Source organism: Candida tropicalis (assembly GCF_000006335.3).
Source record: "Candida tropicalis MYA-3404 genomic scaffold supercont3.4, whole genome shotgun sequence".
Classification (NCBI taxonomy): Eukaryota; Fungi; Ascomycota; class Pichiomycetes; order Serinales; family Debaryomycetaceae; genus Candida; species Candida tropicalis.
Genome location: NW_003020056.1, coordinates 90,721 through 106,370, shown reverse-complemented (window position 1 = coordinate 106,370; position 15,650 = coordinate 90,721). Strand labels below are relative to the sequence as shown.

The following is a 15,650-nucleotide window of genomic DNA, read 5'->3' as shown; positions in this document are numbered from 1 at the left end:
AATTTTTTTTTTTTTTTTTTTTGCAGTAAGATTATTTGTATAACTTGTAAAGATTGTGGTTCTGTTTTTGCTAAGGGGGCGGAGGCAAAAACTTACAGTTTTGCTTATGGTTAAATTTTTAAAAGTTACAAGATTTGTTCAACTAAAATGTAAAAAAAAAAAGAAAAAAATAAAAGCAATCACGTGAATTGTGGGATTGCACACGACTTCTGTTCTGAAGTTCAAAATATACACATACAGCTACTTAATCAGATGGATGGGAAATACTGAACTTGATTCAATGTTATAAGTTGAAGGATTCATGTTGATTCTTCTATTGTTGTTATTATACTCTTCATGTTTGTCTTGCACTTTGATAAACTTATCCAACATTTCATAAATTCTTTTCCTTCTGATGGATTGGTTACTACTGGACCCAGTTGTGGTTGTACCACTTCCTGAACTTGGTGTTGGTGTTGTTAATGGAGTGGCAACGTGGAATTGAGATGATCCAGAGTGGCCATTATAATTACTAACAGTGGTTAATCTATTACGTAAAGACATGAACGTATTACTTTGTGGTAAGATCATCAACAATCCATATAATGTTTTGAATAAATAAGGATGTCTTTCTGGTTCCAATAAATTCAATCTCAATTTCATAAATATCGGCAGTTCGAGTAATTGTACCAAAACGTCTAGTTGAATTAATAGTTGAGAAGTAACTTCCAATTCTGATAAGTTCTTTATGATTAAATAGGAAAGCTCGTAGTTGGTTGTTAATAAGCACAACGAAATGGCACTTGGAGGATTATGACACCAACTTTGAAATAAAGATGCAAATAATTGCCAATCTTCAATTTTGGTTGAATCCAAGTTTTTCAATTTCTTACGGAAAAGTAACAACTCTTGTGATGTCAATAAAATATTGTTTAAAGTAACAATCATGGTGTTCAAAAAATCCAAATCATTTAACGTAGTCAATACTTCGGACAAAGTTGTGAAAATAATCTCAGCATTCAATGTCACACATAATTTACGAACAATAAATTCAACTTTGAATGACTTGTCTGATCCTTCAGATTCAAAAATCTTGATTAATTTGATCATAAAGTTCTTGAAAAATTGTTGATTCGATTCTGAAATCTTGGCTAATAATGATAATATCTTCAAGATAACTTCATTGCTGGTATCATATTTCAAGAAATCAGTCAATTCAAAATTATTGCTAGCTTCTGTCAGAAAATATGATAAAAATTCTTGAGGATTTCTTTCATAAATAAATATTAACCAATCCAAACTAGAAATTCTGGCCAATTCATTGTTTGAATCCATATACTCCTTAATGATAGATGAAATTGTTAATGGTAACTTCACTTCAGTAAATTCAGTATTAGTCTCTTGGTTCAATCCAAGAATCTCATTTACTTCAGTTAAATCAACATCATTGAATTTATATAAAAACTGTTGTAATGATAAATTGAAATTAAGAAAAGAATCTCTCAATTCGAAATCTTGATCCTTATCAGTTTTAGAAACGTTTTTCAATACAATGGCAACACATTCAGGAAATAATTTCAAAAACCCTGTAGGAGCAATATCGAGAATATCTTGTAACCATTTAATTGCAATAAATTGTACCTGACAATAAATTTCATGCGGTTCATTATCCAAATCCTTGGACGTGCTTTCTGCATCATTGGAATTGAGAAACGATAACAAAATGATGATAATCTTCTCATAATCAATAAAAATATCCTGACCAGTAATAACTTGCTCCTCTTCTTCTGCTTCTTCTTCTTCGAATTCGTCTTTTGCTTGATCTTCCTTGTATTCTGACTGCCCTTCAATTGCTGTGGAAACTTGTGGTCTTCTCACAATAGTTGTGACATCTGACTTGATAGAAGCTTCGTCATCAGCCGCATCACCTTCTTCTTCCTCATCATTATTAGCACCACCTATAGGATCAACTTTTAAAATCTTATCTTGACCATTTTGTAATTTATCTTTACTGCCACTGTCTTCCCCCTTGGATTCTCCACCTTCAATGTTTTTTGATTCTTGTTTCTTACGATCTAATTCCTTCTTGCGTAATTCGATTTTGATTTTAGCAATTTGTTTAATTTCTTCCAAAAATATATCCAATAAACTTTCTGTTTCCAAACGAATATCACTTGGTGAATTGTTAAACAAAAATTGTATTACGGGTTTCAAAAATTCTGGTAAAAATCTAATCAATTCCAATGATGGAATATCATCAAATAGTTCAAGCCAACTTAATAAAAATTTCTTGGTAAATGGGTCATTAGTATACATTCTTTCTAATAAAGTAGGAATAAATTTTGGTAATGAAAATGCTTTTGTTGGATCTTGTGGTTCATTAACTTGAATTGCATTGCCTTGAGCGTCAACTAAATTACTCCTAATTTGAGATTCTTGTTGTTGTTGTAAGATACTAACATAATTAGTAGCTTTAGCACTAACAATATCTTTAATTAATCTATCCAAAATATCGGCTGCATTCTTCACACTACTTTCCGAATCACTGACCAAAATACATAAAATATCAAATATTTCATTGAAATAAATTAAAATTTCCCCTCTTGCTATCTTAGCAACATTATAAAGTGATTCACAAGCATAATATCTTACTCTGGCATCAGTATCTTTAAATGTTGAAAATATAGGTTTAACAATATCTTCCAAAAAATAAGCAATTGCAAATGATCCAAGAGCAACAGATACACTACCTAAAGCAGTGATTGCTCCCATTTTGGCCAGATTGGTTCCAGTATTGGTTAATTCTGTAAGTTCATTAATTATTCTATAAATTGTTTGACTGTCATTATGAGCTAATGCATTTTTAGTTAATGATTCAATTTGATACGCTGTGGCTTTTCTCTTTTCATAAATATGATTTGATAAGTCCTTGATCACTGAACTTTCCAATACTTTATCTGATGTCATTGGTTTCCTTAAAGTCAGTGGTTTCGTTGATGTGGTTTCATGAAAAAAAAAAAAAGAAAGAGCAAAAAAAAAAGTTAAATTGACCGAAAGGTTTTCTTGAGACAACTCATGGAGATCAACAGTTTCGAATTTTGCTTTTGTCGCGGTGTTGGTTTGTCGCGTCTATGAGAGATAACATTTAAATAACTTCATTTCATTAACATGCTATACCACCCTATAATTATATATCAGATACACAATTGTCATTGTCATGATTTAAATATAGAATTCTTTAGTATTCACATATGGTTATAATAAATTAATAGAGCTACTGTGTAACTCGTTTGCAGTTCATAAAGGATTAGCTACTCTACTTGATCCCTGTTCATTCTCAAAACGTCTCCTCTTATTTGATCCCTCATTTATGTATTCCTCATTATGTTCACTGGCGCCTTCATTGATATTTATGTTGTTAAAATCCAATTTAATTGAATTACTGCTTTCCTTTGATGGACTATCAGACATGATAGGTGTGGCATCCAAATTTATGGGATTTCTTCTTGTTCCTGGAATATTTTCCAAATATGATTCCATAACATTTCCTGTTGGTACTTCTGTAGGTTGTGATTCACATTTATTAAAAATAGTATTCATTTGAATTAAATCATTTTCCAGAAAATCTTCAATCGATGGCATCTTGACATGGAAATTGATGTACAAATTGCCTCGTCTGTATCTGTTGATATCAAGCATTTGTTCTATTTGTGAGTCTGAATCTTGGGGTGTTTGAACAATTATCCCATTTCTAATCAGTGTGTTGATAGGAACGCCAAATCCTCTAACTATTTTCGGTTCATCTGGGCGAATTGTCCCCACAACTTCGGCGTGTTGTACTTTTTCAGTATTGATTGATCTGTACCCATGAACATTGACGTAAACTCTTAAGCTCTGTCCTGGCTTCAAATAATCTGGAATATATATTTCACCACCCAATAATGCCGTCTTCAAATCAATTTCATAGTTCATAAACAAATCATTATATTTTCGAACAAGATATGGATGTGGTTTTTGTTTCAATTTAATTACTAAATCTCCTGGAATGGTATTTCTAGCTTCATCGGCTGCTCCTTTCAATATTATACGATGTCCATTATTGGCACCTGGCGGTACGTGTACTTTCACAATTTTTGTACTCTCGAGATATCCAAGATCGCAATATACACATTTATCAGCCGGTCTGATGAAAATACCTGTTCCATTACAAGTGGCACACGATCCACTTTGTTGATATCGAGAAAAATCATTGTAATATGTCACTAATACTTGCCCTGAACCTCGACAGGTTTTACATGTCATTGGATTTATTCCTCCAAATCCATTGCAATGTACACATTTCATGTTTTTTGGTAATGATAACTTGATAGTTTTCCCATAAACAAAGTCCGATAAATTCACTTCACATGTATGATGGATATCTTCTCCTCTAACTAATTGCTCTGCCAATGGTCTACCAATAGGTTGAACGTGCTTTTTCATATTTTGATTATTACCTGGAAATCCAGCAAATTGTGGCGGACCTTCAAACATTACATTATGGCTTGAAAACATGTTATTAATATCCTGGAAAACTTGTGAAAAGATATCTGTGGCAAATGAATGTGTACGTCGATGAGGACGGGAACTCGAACCTGATGAACCTCCACCATTAGTACCGGGATCTGGTACTGTTACTCCTTCTAGTCCTGCTTCACCATATGAATCATATATTCCTCTTTTTCTGGGGTCTCTAAGAATTTCATATGCTCGTGTCATCTCTTTGAACTTTTCTGTTAGTTCTGGATCATGATTAGTTTTATCAGGATGACATTTCAACGCTAGTTTCTTATATGATCTTGATATTTCCTCTTTGGTAGCCGTTGAACTGACGGATAATATATCGTAAAAATAAGTCTCTCTAACCATTATTGAATTCAATTGGTCTTCAGTTATGTAATATAAACTAAACCAAAAAAAAAAAAAATTTAACCTGATAAAATAGTACAGCGCCAGATAAGCTCTTGCTGTTAAGAAAGAAGAAAAAAAAATGGATTAGTGATTAGTAATGGGATTAACCTTCTGGTTTCGTCTATATGATTCTGGGTAATTCCGATATACCGGTATTGATAATAGTGAAATAATAAAAGTTGTTGTGTTTGAAATAGAATTGTAAAGAAGCAAAAAAAAAAAAAAAAAAATTATTTGTGTTTCAGTAAATACTGTACAACATCAATTGGATAGAGAACTGAATAGAATATTCTATCATTTTCTTTTCTCTCTTTTTGACTTTTTGTTAGTGATTGCGCGCGCAGCCTTAAATAAATTAAAATCCAAAGTGAGAAAAAAAAAAAATTTCGAGCCCTCCTGCGTGGTCGTGCGTATTGATCAACAATAGTGTTCACGGAAGGTTTAGTCGAGTAAATAACGCAACGGTTACAAGAGGCTTCCTTCTCTTACATATTCAAGTATAGGATCCTCGGCTGAAATATAGCATTAATCAAAAAGGTGAGACACGCATTCTTGCGTATCTTCAGTACCACGGTTAAAGACATGCCATTGATTCTAGTCTCTTGTATTTTGATTAAAACTGATGCGGTAAAACAAGCAATCAACCAGGCGAGTTAATGACCAGAGGATCTGAGAGCAATTATTTGGAATGGAGCTCAAATTTAACTCTTTTAAGCAAGGAATTTGCAATCGTGCTTTGCTATTTGCCTTTGCTTTTGTGTGATCAGTGCATAAAATGTGGTCCGCCTATTTAATTTTTTCTTCTTTTTTTTTTTTTTTGTCTGTCCATGCTCGACGCGTTTGACGCCTATGACGGTGCTCAAAACAAACTATAAATGAATAACCATAGCACATTTATATTCATCAATATATACAATCAAGTACCTAAGATTTCATCACGGAAATGTTTTTGGAAATTGACTTTCTTTGGTTTGTTGGTTCTTCTTTCACGGTCGTTTCTAGCTTTGTTTTCTAGTTTTCTAACCTCTTTTTCTTGTTTGGTTGCTTGATACGCAGTTAAACCTGGTGCAAATCTTCTATCAACTAAAGCTTGGGTGGTTTGAGCTGCAGTGTATTCTCTTGGTAATTGTATGTTTTGTCTATAGTATCTTTGCATTGATCTATGTCCAATTCTTGAACCTGTAGGTGTTGTTAGTTCAACTCCGGATGAATCAATTTGTACCAACGCATAGTTGTCATTTATACCATTGCCTTCAGTTTCTTCATCTACTTCATCTTTATCGTGAGAAGTAGCATCATTGTAAGAAGTAGTATCATCGCTGAATCCAACATGTTTTTTAGTCTTGATATCGGTATCCTTTTCATTTGCAACTTTCTCATCATAATCTTCTCCAATGAAATCATAAAATTCCGAAACTGCCAATTTTTCTTCCTTTGTTTCATATGGAATTTTACAATGCCCCTTTGAATTAATATGTTGTCTGATACTTTCTAGATTCTTCCCTTCAAACCCACAAACCAAACATTCATGATCTAAAGATATAACTTCACTGAGGTATTCCAATAATCCAGTGACATCAACCAAGAATGATCTTTCAGGGATGTATAACCCATGTTTACTAAACATATGCTTAATATTGTTTTCAATCTCATGGTTGTTAGCTCCACAATAAAAACAATGTGTAATAGGTATGCATTCCATTTCTTCCTCCGAATCGACATCATCTTGGCCCACATCTCCATCCTCTTCTTCCGAATAAAGTTCACCTTCTAAATCGGTATAATCGGATTCTTCAGTATAATTCAACTCAGAACCTGTTTCAACAGATTCAACTTCGTGATATTCGGAATCGTCGATTGAAAATTGGGAAAATTCGGACGCAATAGAACTAGCAGGACTTGAACTTCTTATCTCGGCACCCATAATTTCACCTGTTCTACCTCTATTATATTGTTGAGTTTTAAGGAATTTTTTTGTTACTTGTTTATTTCCTCCTCTACTATTATTCTTTTTCTTTCTTGTAGCCACATAAAATCCAAATTCATCTTCATTTTCATTTTTAGTTAAATTCTTCAGGCTAAGAATCTTTTCTGCAAAAAGTTCGGATGAAATAGAAGGCAAACTGGCAACTCTTCTTTTTAAATTATATCGATGCCATTCGGTTTTCATATGTTGTCTTTGTAATTCTGCGTTGATGAATTTTACTCCACATGTATTACATGTAAATGAGGCTGTTTCTGGGTTTGACCCATTAGGCATAAAACTCATAGTTTGAGGGTGTAATTATAAGTAGTTTCTGTGCTGATTAATAAGTAATAAGTAGAGATGTTCAATTAAAACGATACAGCAATTTAAACGAAAAAAAAAAAAATCTTTGTTCGTGTACATAGGGGAAAAAAGAAAAACTTACCAGAGGAGAAAAAAAAAACCAATGATGAATAGAGACTTTACAACGAAAAATCTTTTACTTATCAACAGTTTGTACCAATATCAAAAGTTAAACAATTAGAAGATGGGTGTTGTTGTATTTGGTAAATCTATAAAACATAATTTTCCAGTCCGTATAGGATTAGCCAAGGCTATCTTTGGTATTGGTTATCAAACAGCAGAAAAACTTATGGCTAAAGTAGGAATTTATCCAAATTGCAGAATGAATCAATTATCAGAACCACAAATTATGGATTTAAATAAAGAAATTTCACAATTGTTAGTTGAAGGTCATTTGAAACAAAAGATTAATAATGATATTAAACTTAAAAGAACTACTGGTTCCTATGCGGGTAGTAGACATGCTTTGGGTTTCCCTGTTCATGGTCAACGTACAAGAACCAATGCTTCTACTGCTAGAAAATTGAACAAACTTGAAAGATACCGTTTGTAAGTTGGAATTAATTGGGAAGGAAGATATTACTTTGGAAAAAAAAAGTTGCTTGTATATATTCATTAGTAGATTTTTATCAATACATGATATTTGTCATTGAAAGTTGATGTAAATTTTTAAAATTGAAAGGCCAAAGAGAGGGGATTTCTAGTAGACTTGTAATGTTTTGATGGAAAGATAAAGTTTTCATACAGATTCTCGATGACCAGTATTTGGTTATAGAATGGTGTAAAAAGATAATGAAAATCAAATAATCATCAACTAGTACAAAGGTTCTACTTCATAAAATTGAACAAAATGAACAAGTCTATAATTAAACAGCACCTACCACTTATGGCACCTCAACCAGACTAACATTGTTGACAACCAAAAAGAACCAAACCAGAACAATATCTAGCAATGATATCTAACTGAAATAAATTAAATATTCCGAAATTGTAAAATTCATAGTTTTCTTATGTCAACACAATCCGAAATTCAACAAATTGGCTTAATAGCTCAGTTGGATTGGTCCCTTGGCCCAGTTGGTTAAGGCGTGGTGCTAATAACGCCAAGATCAGCAGTTCGATCCTGCTAGGGACCATTTATTTTTTTGTATTATTTGATTTAATACAATGTATGTTGCACAAACTTAATGGTGTACAATGCAGTAACAAGTACACGAACTAATTGTTTCATGTCTCCTAATTGAGTTTGTCCACTCTTTTTGTGGAGAGGCGTAAGTGCTAGTTGAGGTTATTGTTTTTGAAAATTATGGTTGTCAACTCGATGTTAATGCATTACGAATGGAAAAGATCTTCGACATAACCAACGTTGTCATCAGGTTATTCGATGGTGATGATGATGATCATCTCATTGCCCAATATTTGATACAGATTAAAGTTACGAGAGAGAACACTTTCGATTGTAGATGCTATTCGCAATAGAACTTTAATTGATGTATTCAATTAGAATTTACTTTCTTTATCTTTAAAATTTTTTAAGGACCTGAAATTTACTCCACTTGAAAAGGGAACAATTCATTAGCCAACACCTGCGTCCACCCCTCCTCATATTCCATTTCAAAGTCTAGACCCGCCTGATTCCCTCCATCCCATTCCATTCCATCCCATCCATACCGCGGGAGTAAGTGAACAAAGGAATTGTAAATTGAGAATTAATTTTATTTTTTTTTTTTTTTTCAGTTTGGCGGGTGAGAGTTCAATTTTGTGTAAGTGTCACATTGCGAAGAAACTTCCCGATTTGGACAAATTGCAAATAAAGATGATGATCTTCGTTGTAAGCACATCAATAAAGAAAAAAAAAACTCCATACAAAAGAAAACCAAAAAATAAATTGATTTGATTTTCAACAACTCAAAAGAAAACATAAACAACGCCAATTTTCAAACATTCACTGTGTCGTTGTCTTTTTTTTTCTTTCTTTCTTTCTTGACAACATTTCATTTTTTTTTTAAATTCCTAAATTAGGTTAACCGAACTGAATAAAAGTATAAAAAGACGAAATTCATTCCTAAGATTCATACCATTTTGAGGTCTGGTTACATCAAGTAGTTACAAGGAAACATGACTTCTATAAACAAGAGTTGGAAAACTCTTTATTCTTATGATACAGGGAAGATTTATTTACATTTAAAGAATAATGAATTAGTTTCTTTGGATTTTTCGATTGTCAACAAGGATATCACAAATTATTCAAATAATCAACAAGTTAAAACTTTGAGTACTCCTCCTGTCAATTCCACTTTATTTTTATTAAATGATGAATTATATGCGTTGACTTCCAAACATGTTGATGATGATGACGACAAGGATTTATGTGGACAAGGAAGTGTATCTATTGTTAAATACATTGAGGAAAATAATTCTTGGGATGATGAAACGATAATTGATTTTAATTTTGATGACATTTCCGATAGTTCATTTTATCAATACCAAACTATTCTTACAAATCCAACTAATAATAATACTATTTTTGTATACGGTGGTGAATGTAATGGGGAGATATCCAATAGACTAATATCCATCGATTTTGATACTGGGAATGTCAATAATATAAGTACTTCAACAAAACCACAAGCCTTCTATGGTGCCAGCAATATATTAGCGCCTATTCCACAATCTCAATTAATAATTGGAGGTGAACTGAATCAAGGATGGTTAAATATGTATCAATTGGCGACCTGGGATTTTTTATCAGGATGGTCATTTAAACAAGTCAAAGCATTGGCTAATCATGAAGTTGTAAATTCAAGAAACTTCCCGCTTTTACTACCCATTTTCAATCCTGTTGCAAATGAAACAACGGTTAATGATGATTTGAGAATTGACCAAGTATTGATGATTGGTGGGGAATTAAGTGCGGATGATGATCAAGACGTGAGCCCAACGTATGCCAAATTATCTATGGTTTCAAATGCATGGGTGTGGAATACTACACAAACTGAATATAATTTATCATATGATGAAATAATAGGAGCCGCTACTATTTTCAATACATTAGTGGTTATAAACTCTACTGATTCAAATAGCATCAAAAGAGATGATGATGGATACCGTTTGAATTTATATGATGCAGAAACTTTCAAACCCGTGGAATCATTAAAACTGAATACACAGAATATTCTACTGAATCCAAATGCCCATTCATCTTCTGGAGATCATCATACAACTGAAAAGATTGTTCTTGGAACTATTCTACCCATATTTGCTATAGTATTGGGGGTAATTGTGTTTTTCTACCTTAGAAGAAGAAGAAGAAAACAGAAACAATTGGAAGAAGAACAACAACAATATAATGAAATTGACTACAAATATGGATACTTGGCACCACCAGAATCTATTCCCCGTCCTATATATCATCAATTGAATGATTCAAACTCAACATTAAGTGGAGCATCAATCGACTCATGGATGAAAAAGAGACAAGATTATGACAAACGAAAATTAAGAAATAGTTATCTTGCATCTAATGATACACTAAATACTGTTGATGATGAAGATACACATAGTGGTAGTCAATATAATGAAGATGATCATCAAGATGAACCAGGAGAACAAGATTTGGGTCAATCCAATAATTTGTTACACCCACTGTCCAAGACAACACCACATCACAAACCTAGTAAGAATTTGAAGAAATCATTTTCATTTTCCAAGAGCCCACCTTCTACACCAATAGGTAAATTCAAAAGATATCAATCATTGAAAGAATCAAGTTCTGAAAGTATGATCCCTGAAGATTCAACAACTGACGGTAGTAATCAAGAACCAATTCATTCAGATGCTACTTCTTTAGATGATCAAATGGATGTACAAGTATTGGTCAGTAGTAAACGAAGATCTATTTTAAGAGTAGTAAACCCTGATCTATTAGAAGAAGAAGAACATGATGATAATGATAAAGGATCCGAAACACCTGAAAAACAAAGTATCATTAGAGAAGATGAAGGGGAGGAAGAATTTGATTTAAGTCAAGTACTCAATCAACATTTTGAAAAAATAAACGATGTATGTGACACTAGTAGTGGAAGTGACAATTCATTACGACAAAGAATTCCTTCTGGTCAATTAGACAATTAAAGTTTATCATTTTATTATTGTATAGATTATGTAATAAATAGATCACATCACGTGATTGTTTTTTTTTGTTATTGTGAACCGGTAAAAAAAAGGTGAAACCAAAAAAGTCACACACACACACATGGTTTAGTGTACAAAACCGGATATTCAGGAGAGAGATTTTTATTTTTTTTTTGGTGTTTAAATTTTTTCTTTTGGTACAAGGAATATTTACATAATAGAGAAGAATCAAGAAGAATGAAAATTTCATTTGATTGTTGCCAAATGCGGCAAAGGAATTCATTCTTATTCATATGCTATTCGTGTTGTTTTAAACTTGTATTCAAGAGCAACAGCAACTTTAAGAAATGAACACGAAGAGTAAGAGACGGGGGGAATACAGGCTGGCTGGCAAGCTGGGAACAGTCTGATTTTAGTTTTGATTAAATTCAATTGTTGTGGTTGCCATTTCTTCCTGTTGGAAAAAAATAAAACAGAAAGCACAAAGGGGAAAAAAAACAAAACAAAATCAAAACTGAATTTTTAATATGCGTGTACTGTAAAAGAAGAATAAAAATCAAATTCAAGAAAAGGATCTGAAGACAACGATTATTCGATACAACCCATCAGCTTATTAGTAAGTGCATTACCATATGGGAAATAGTAGTTATGAGGTACATGAAGAAAGTGGGCGTATACACGTGATCTAATTTATGATTTGTAAATTTACTGTATAGTTTATCACCTGCGTGTCCTATTAGAGTTGTGTGAGTTTCTCTTTTCTTTCCTTGGATACCTGATATTTGTGTGTGTGTGTGTGTGTGTGCGGATTGTTTAATATATTGACGTAATGACCTGACAACTGAATTTAAGTTTAGGAATCAAATGGATACGTGTATATTATCGCAGAGACAGGACAGCATTGGTAATAAACCATCATCAACCATTGTCAAATCAAATCAAACCAGGTCAAGTCAACTCAAGTATCGACAAACAAATGTGTCGTCTGCTTAATCGACAGTTTTTAATTATTGGTTGTAAGAAAACATCAACAGATAATGTAAAGTAAGCTTTTTAGAATTTTCCTTTTTTTTTCTGCTGCCACTCTCTCTGTCTCTCTGTCTCTGTCTCTTACAAAAGGATTTCTAATAGAGTAGAATAACCAAAGGACAAAAGAACATATAAAAAAAAACAGGCAAAAGGGAAAAAGAAAAAAATTACAAACAACAACTAAAAGAAAAAAAAATTATACCAGAGTTGATTCTTGTATGGTTTGTTACGTTTTAAGGCTACTGTGTTGACTAATCATATACAACAGAGAAAGACAGAAAGAACCTATTCTTAGTTCATCACTACCATTTTCTTTTTATTCTTTTTAGTTTAGTTTGAAGTATCACTAACCGGTCAAATAGAAAGGAAGGTCCAACCAAGCACTACCGGCAAGGACTTGTACAAATATATTAGCAATAATATGGCGTCCAATAACGATATTGACCAATTTGAATCGGAAATACTACAGGATTACCTGAATTCAATACAATCACAACGACAACAACTACGAAGTTCATACCTAAATCAACAAAATTTCAATAGTGATATCGATAATCCCCAAGAATATGAAAATTTATACCCCCAGTTTAATATGCAATCACAGCAGAATTATGATATTAATACAAATAACTATAAATCGAATAACCAACTATCCAGTTTGGCATCTCCTTCGAATATGGATCTTGATTTTGGTTTACAAGGTCAACCCCAACAACAAGTACCCGAACAACAGCAACAACATCAGCCACCAACACCACAGCAACAACAACAACAACAATCACAGCAACAGTACTTGGATGACTTGACTGCTCTACAATCGACCGATATTTCAAATCTACAACCATCTATTAATATGCCCGGTGGTTTCCATCAAGGCTTAGCAGAGGATCAAATGGAAATTGACGATTCACCTCCATTCACAATAGAGCTGGATTTATATTTTGATAATCAACAAGTTGACAACAACTCAATAATTACAGGTGGCCAATTACACAACGGGCTCGATGTTGATTCATTATTCAACAATCGATTATCTATTCCTAGTCAATATCAGCAATATCAACATCAACAACATCAACAACTACAATATCTGAACTTACAACTTCCTCAACTGAAGGATTTTAAAAAGGCTTCTAATATGACACAGGAGTCTAGTTTTAGTCCCCTTGACAATACATCACGCGTATCATCATTTGCCAATGTGAATAATGCTAATAGTAATATGTTTGTCAATGGCAGAGATTTATATTTTGATGATGATAGCCGTCATAGAGTAGGAAGATTAAGAAATGGATCGATTGATAGTTATTATGCTGCTAATGTGATTAATCATCAATTACATCTTCTGCAACAATCACATTCACAGCAAGCACTGCAGGATTATAGCTCTCAAATGAGTCTACAAAATAACAAATCATCAGCCATGCATAATGAATTATCGCCATTGACTACAACTACTTCACGTGCTTCATCTATTCAATCTGGTCAACCTTCTTTCTTCTCAGCGCAACAATACTTGTCTCGAAATTCCATGGATCAAGTCCCATCTTCATTACATCGTCCATCTGTTGATCTCTATAATGGCCACAGACCATCCATTGAGAGTCTGAATTCACAACAACAACAGCAACGTAATGCTAGATATATCAGTTTTACCAGCTCCATCAGTAATATTTTGCCATTCATGGGAGATAAAAATAATACCGCCAACAATCAAAGATCGCCACCTTCACCGCCAACATCTTCTTCATCCCCACAAAACTTGGTGACATCCAATCAATCTAGACATTTGATTAGAAGCATCTTCAAATCTAATCCTCCTGCGACAACTAGCAATTCTGATACACCTGTTACTGTAGATGACGATGAAACCAATAGAAATCATTCCAATGTTGCGGAGCAAGCAGAAGTTTCTATGAATAATGATTTAGGTGATGAATCATTCATGAATAGCACCGCCAATGATCCAGATTATCCATTGATGGAAGCCAATATTAAGGAAGAAGTTGTTGACGAAGAAATGGCTCCACCGAAGAAAGTTAAAAAACCAAAGAGGAGTATTTTCACCAGATTTAAAACTACTCCAACGAAACCTGAGCTTCAAGAACAGACATCGGCTGAGAATAATATTGTGGTCATACCACCCCTGGTTTCTGAGGAACAAAGATTAGAGGATGTCATAACGGATGTTAGCGGTAATGTTTCAACGCATCATTCAAGTGGAACACCATCAATCATGACCAATGGTGGGGTTCCTCTCACCTCTGGTGGAGTTGCTTTGGAAAATTCAATCTCAGAATCTTCAGCCCATCAAGAACCAGATTATGCGGCATTATTTGAAAATGTTGGTAAACGCAAGAATAAGAGCTACAGAAAACCTAAGACTAAAAATAAAGATGAAGAATCTCAGTCATCCCAACAACAACAACAGCAGCAAGTGGGTGTTGCTTCAAGTAATAATTCATCTAGTACAGTTGAGAAGTCATCATTTTTTGGTAAGTCGAGATTAAAACAAGAACCTGGTAGTGAAAGATCTTCATTATTGGATAATGCTAGTAGTACGAATGTCAGTTTGTCTTCATCAAATGCTTCATCATCAATCCATAACCGTACTAGTCATGAATTGGACCAACTGAATTCAACAGCACCATCTACACCAGCAACATCCACATTGGCCAATGCTTCCAAACGTATTCTTGGTTCGAAATTAATTCTGAAGAAAAAATCAAATGCAAAATTGAAAGATTACACTCCTGAGGAGTTAGAAGCAATGTGTACTGTTGCATCATTGGATAAACCAGTTGCCAGCATGATTTCCAACGGTGTTGAAGTTGAAGTTGATTTAAAATCATTAGATTTACCACCAGATACCAAAATATTCCCAATAGCTATTGTGAATAACAAGAATAGAACCAGAGGTCGTAAAGAAAATAGGGAGGCTGATTTAAGTGATACCACAAAGATTTTCTTGTGTAATTTATGTCAAAGAAGATTTAAACGTCATGAACATTTGAAAAGACATTTCAGGTCCTTGCATACATTTGAAAAACCATATAATTGTTCAATTTGTAACAAGAAATTTAGTCGATCAGATAATTTGAATCAACATTTGAAGATTCATAAACAAGAACAAGAACAGGCTGAAGCTGAAGCAAATGCTATGGAAACACAATAGGTATATAATGTGGATATGAGATCGTAATGGGATTTTACATGCATGTTTATTATC

General features: G+C 33.3%; 6 protein-coding genes and 1 non-coding gene across 7 annotated transcripts; 4 read left to right on the top strand and 3 right to left on the bottom strand. All coding sequences in view use genetic code 12, as the record gives it.

Moving 5' to 3' along the window:
* Positions 1-240: 240 nt before the first annotated feature.
* CTRG_03079 (uncharacterized protein) lies at positions 241-2,946 on the bottom strand (the record flags this gene model as incomplete). Its single annotated transcript, XM_002548736.1, has 1 exon — positions 241-2,946. The coding sequence occupies one exon, from the start codon at positions 2,944-2,946 to the stop codon at positions 241-243; it is 2,706 nt and encodes a 901-aa protein (XP_002548782.1).
* A 330-nt stretch (positions 2,947-3,276) lies between these two features.
* On the bottom strand, positions 3,277-4,887 carry CTRG_03078 (uncharacterized protein; the record flags this gene model as incomplete). The annotated part of the gene is made up of 1 exon (XM_002548735.1): positions 3,277-4,887. One exon carries the CDS (start codon positions 4,885-4,887, stop codon positions 3,277-3,279), a length of 1,611 nt encoding a protein of 536 aa, XP_002548781.1.
* Positions 4,888-5,845: 958 nt separating this feature from the next.
* On the bottom strand, positions 5,846-7,198 carry CTRG_03077 (uncharacterized protein; the record flags this gene model as incomplete). Its single annotated transcript, XM_002548734.1, has 1 exon — positions 5,846-7,198. One exon carries the CDS (start codon positions 7,196-7,198, stop codon positions 5,846-5,848), a length of 1,353 nt encoding a protein of 450 aa, XP_002548780.1.
* A 244-nt stretch (positions 7,199-7,442) lies between these two features.
* Positions 7,443-7,811, top strand: CTRG_03076 (mitochondrial 37S ribosomal protein uS13m; the record flags this gene model as incomplete). The annotated part of the gene is made up of 1 exon (XM_002548733.1): positions 7,443-7,811. The coding sequence occupies one exon, from the start codon at positions 7,443-7,445 to the stop codon at positions 7,809-7,811; it is 369 nt and encodes a 122-aa protein (XP_002548779.1).
* Positions 7,812-8,320: 509 nt separating this feature from the next.
* CTRG_06393 lies at positions 8,321-8,394 on the top strand. Its single transcript has one exon. It is a non-coding gene; the product is annotated as a tRNA-Ile (tRNA).
* Positions 8,395-9,376: 982 nt separating this feature from the next.
* Positions 9,377-11,392, top strand: CTRG_03075 (uncharacterized protein; the record flags this gene model as incomplete). The annotated part of the gene is made up of 1 exon (XM_002548732.1): positions 9,377-11,392. The coding sequence occupies one exon, from the start codon at positions 9,377-9,379 to the stop codon at positions 11,390-11,392; it is 2,016 nt and encodes a 671-aa protein (XP_002548778.1).
* Positions 11,393-12,842: 1,450 nt separating this feature from the next.
* Positions 12,843-15,596, top strand: MNL1 (Mnl1p; the record flags this gene model as incomplete). Its single annotated transcript, XM_002548731.1, has 1 exon — positions 12,843-15,596. The coding sequence occupies one exon, from the start codon at positions 12,843-12,845 to the stop codon at positions 15,594-15,596; it is 2,754 nt and encodes a 917-aa protein (XP_002548777.1).
* Positions 15,597-15,650: the final 54 nt, after the last annotated feature.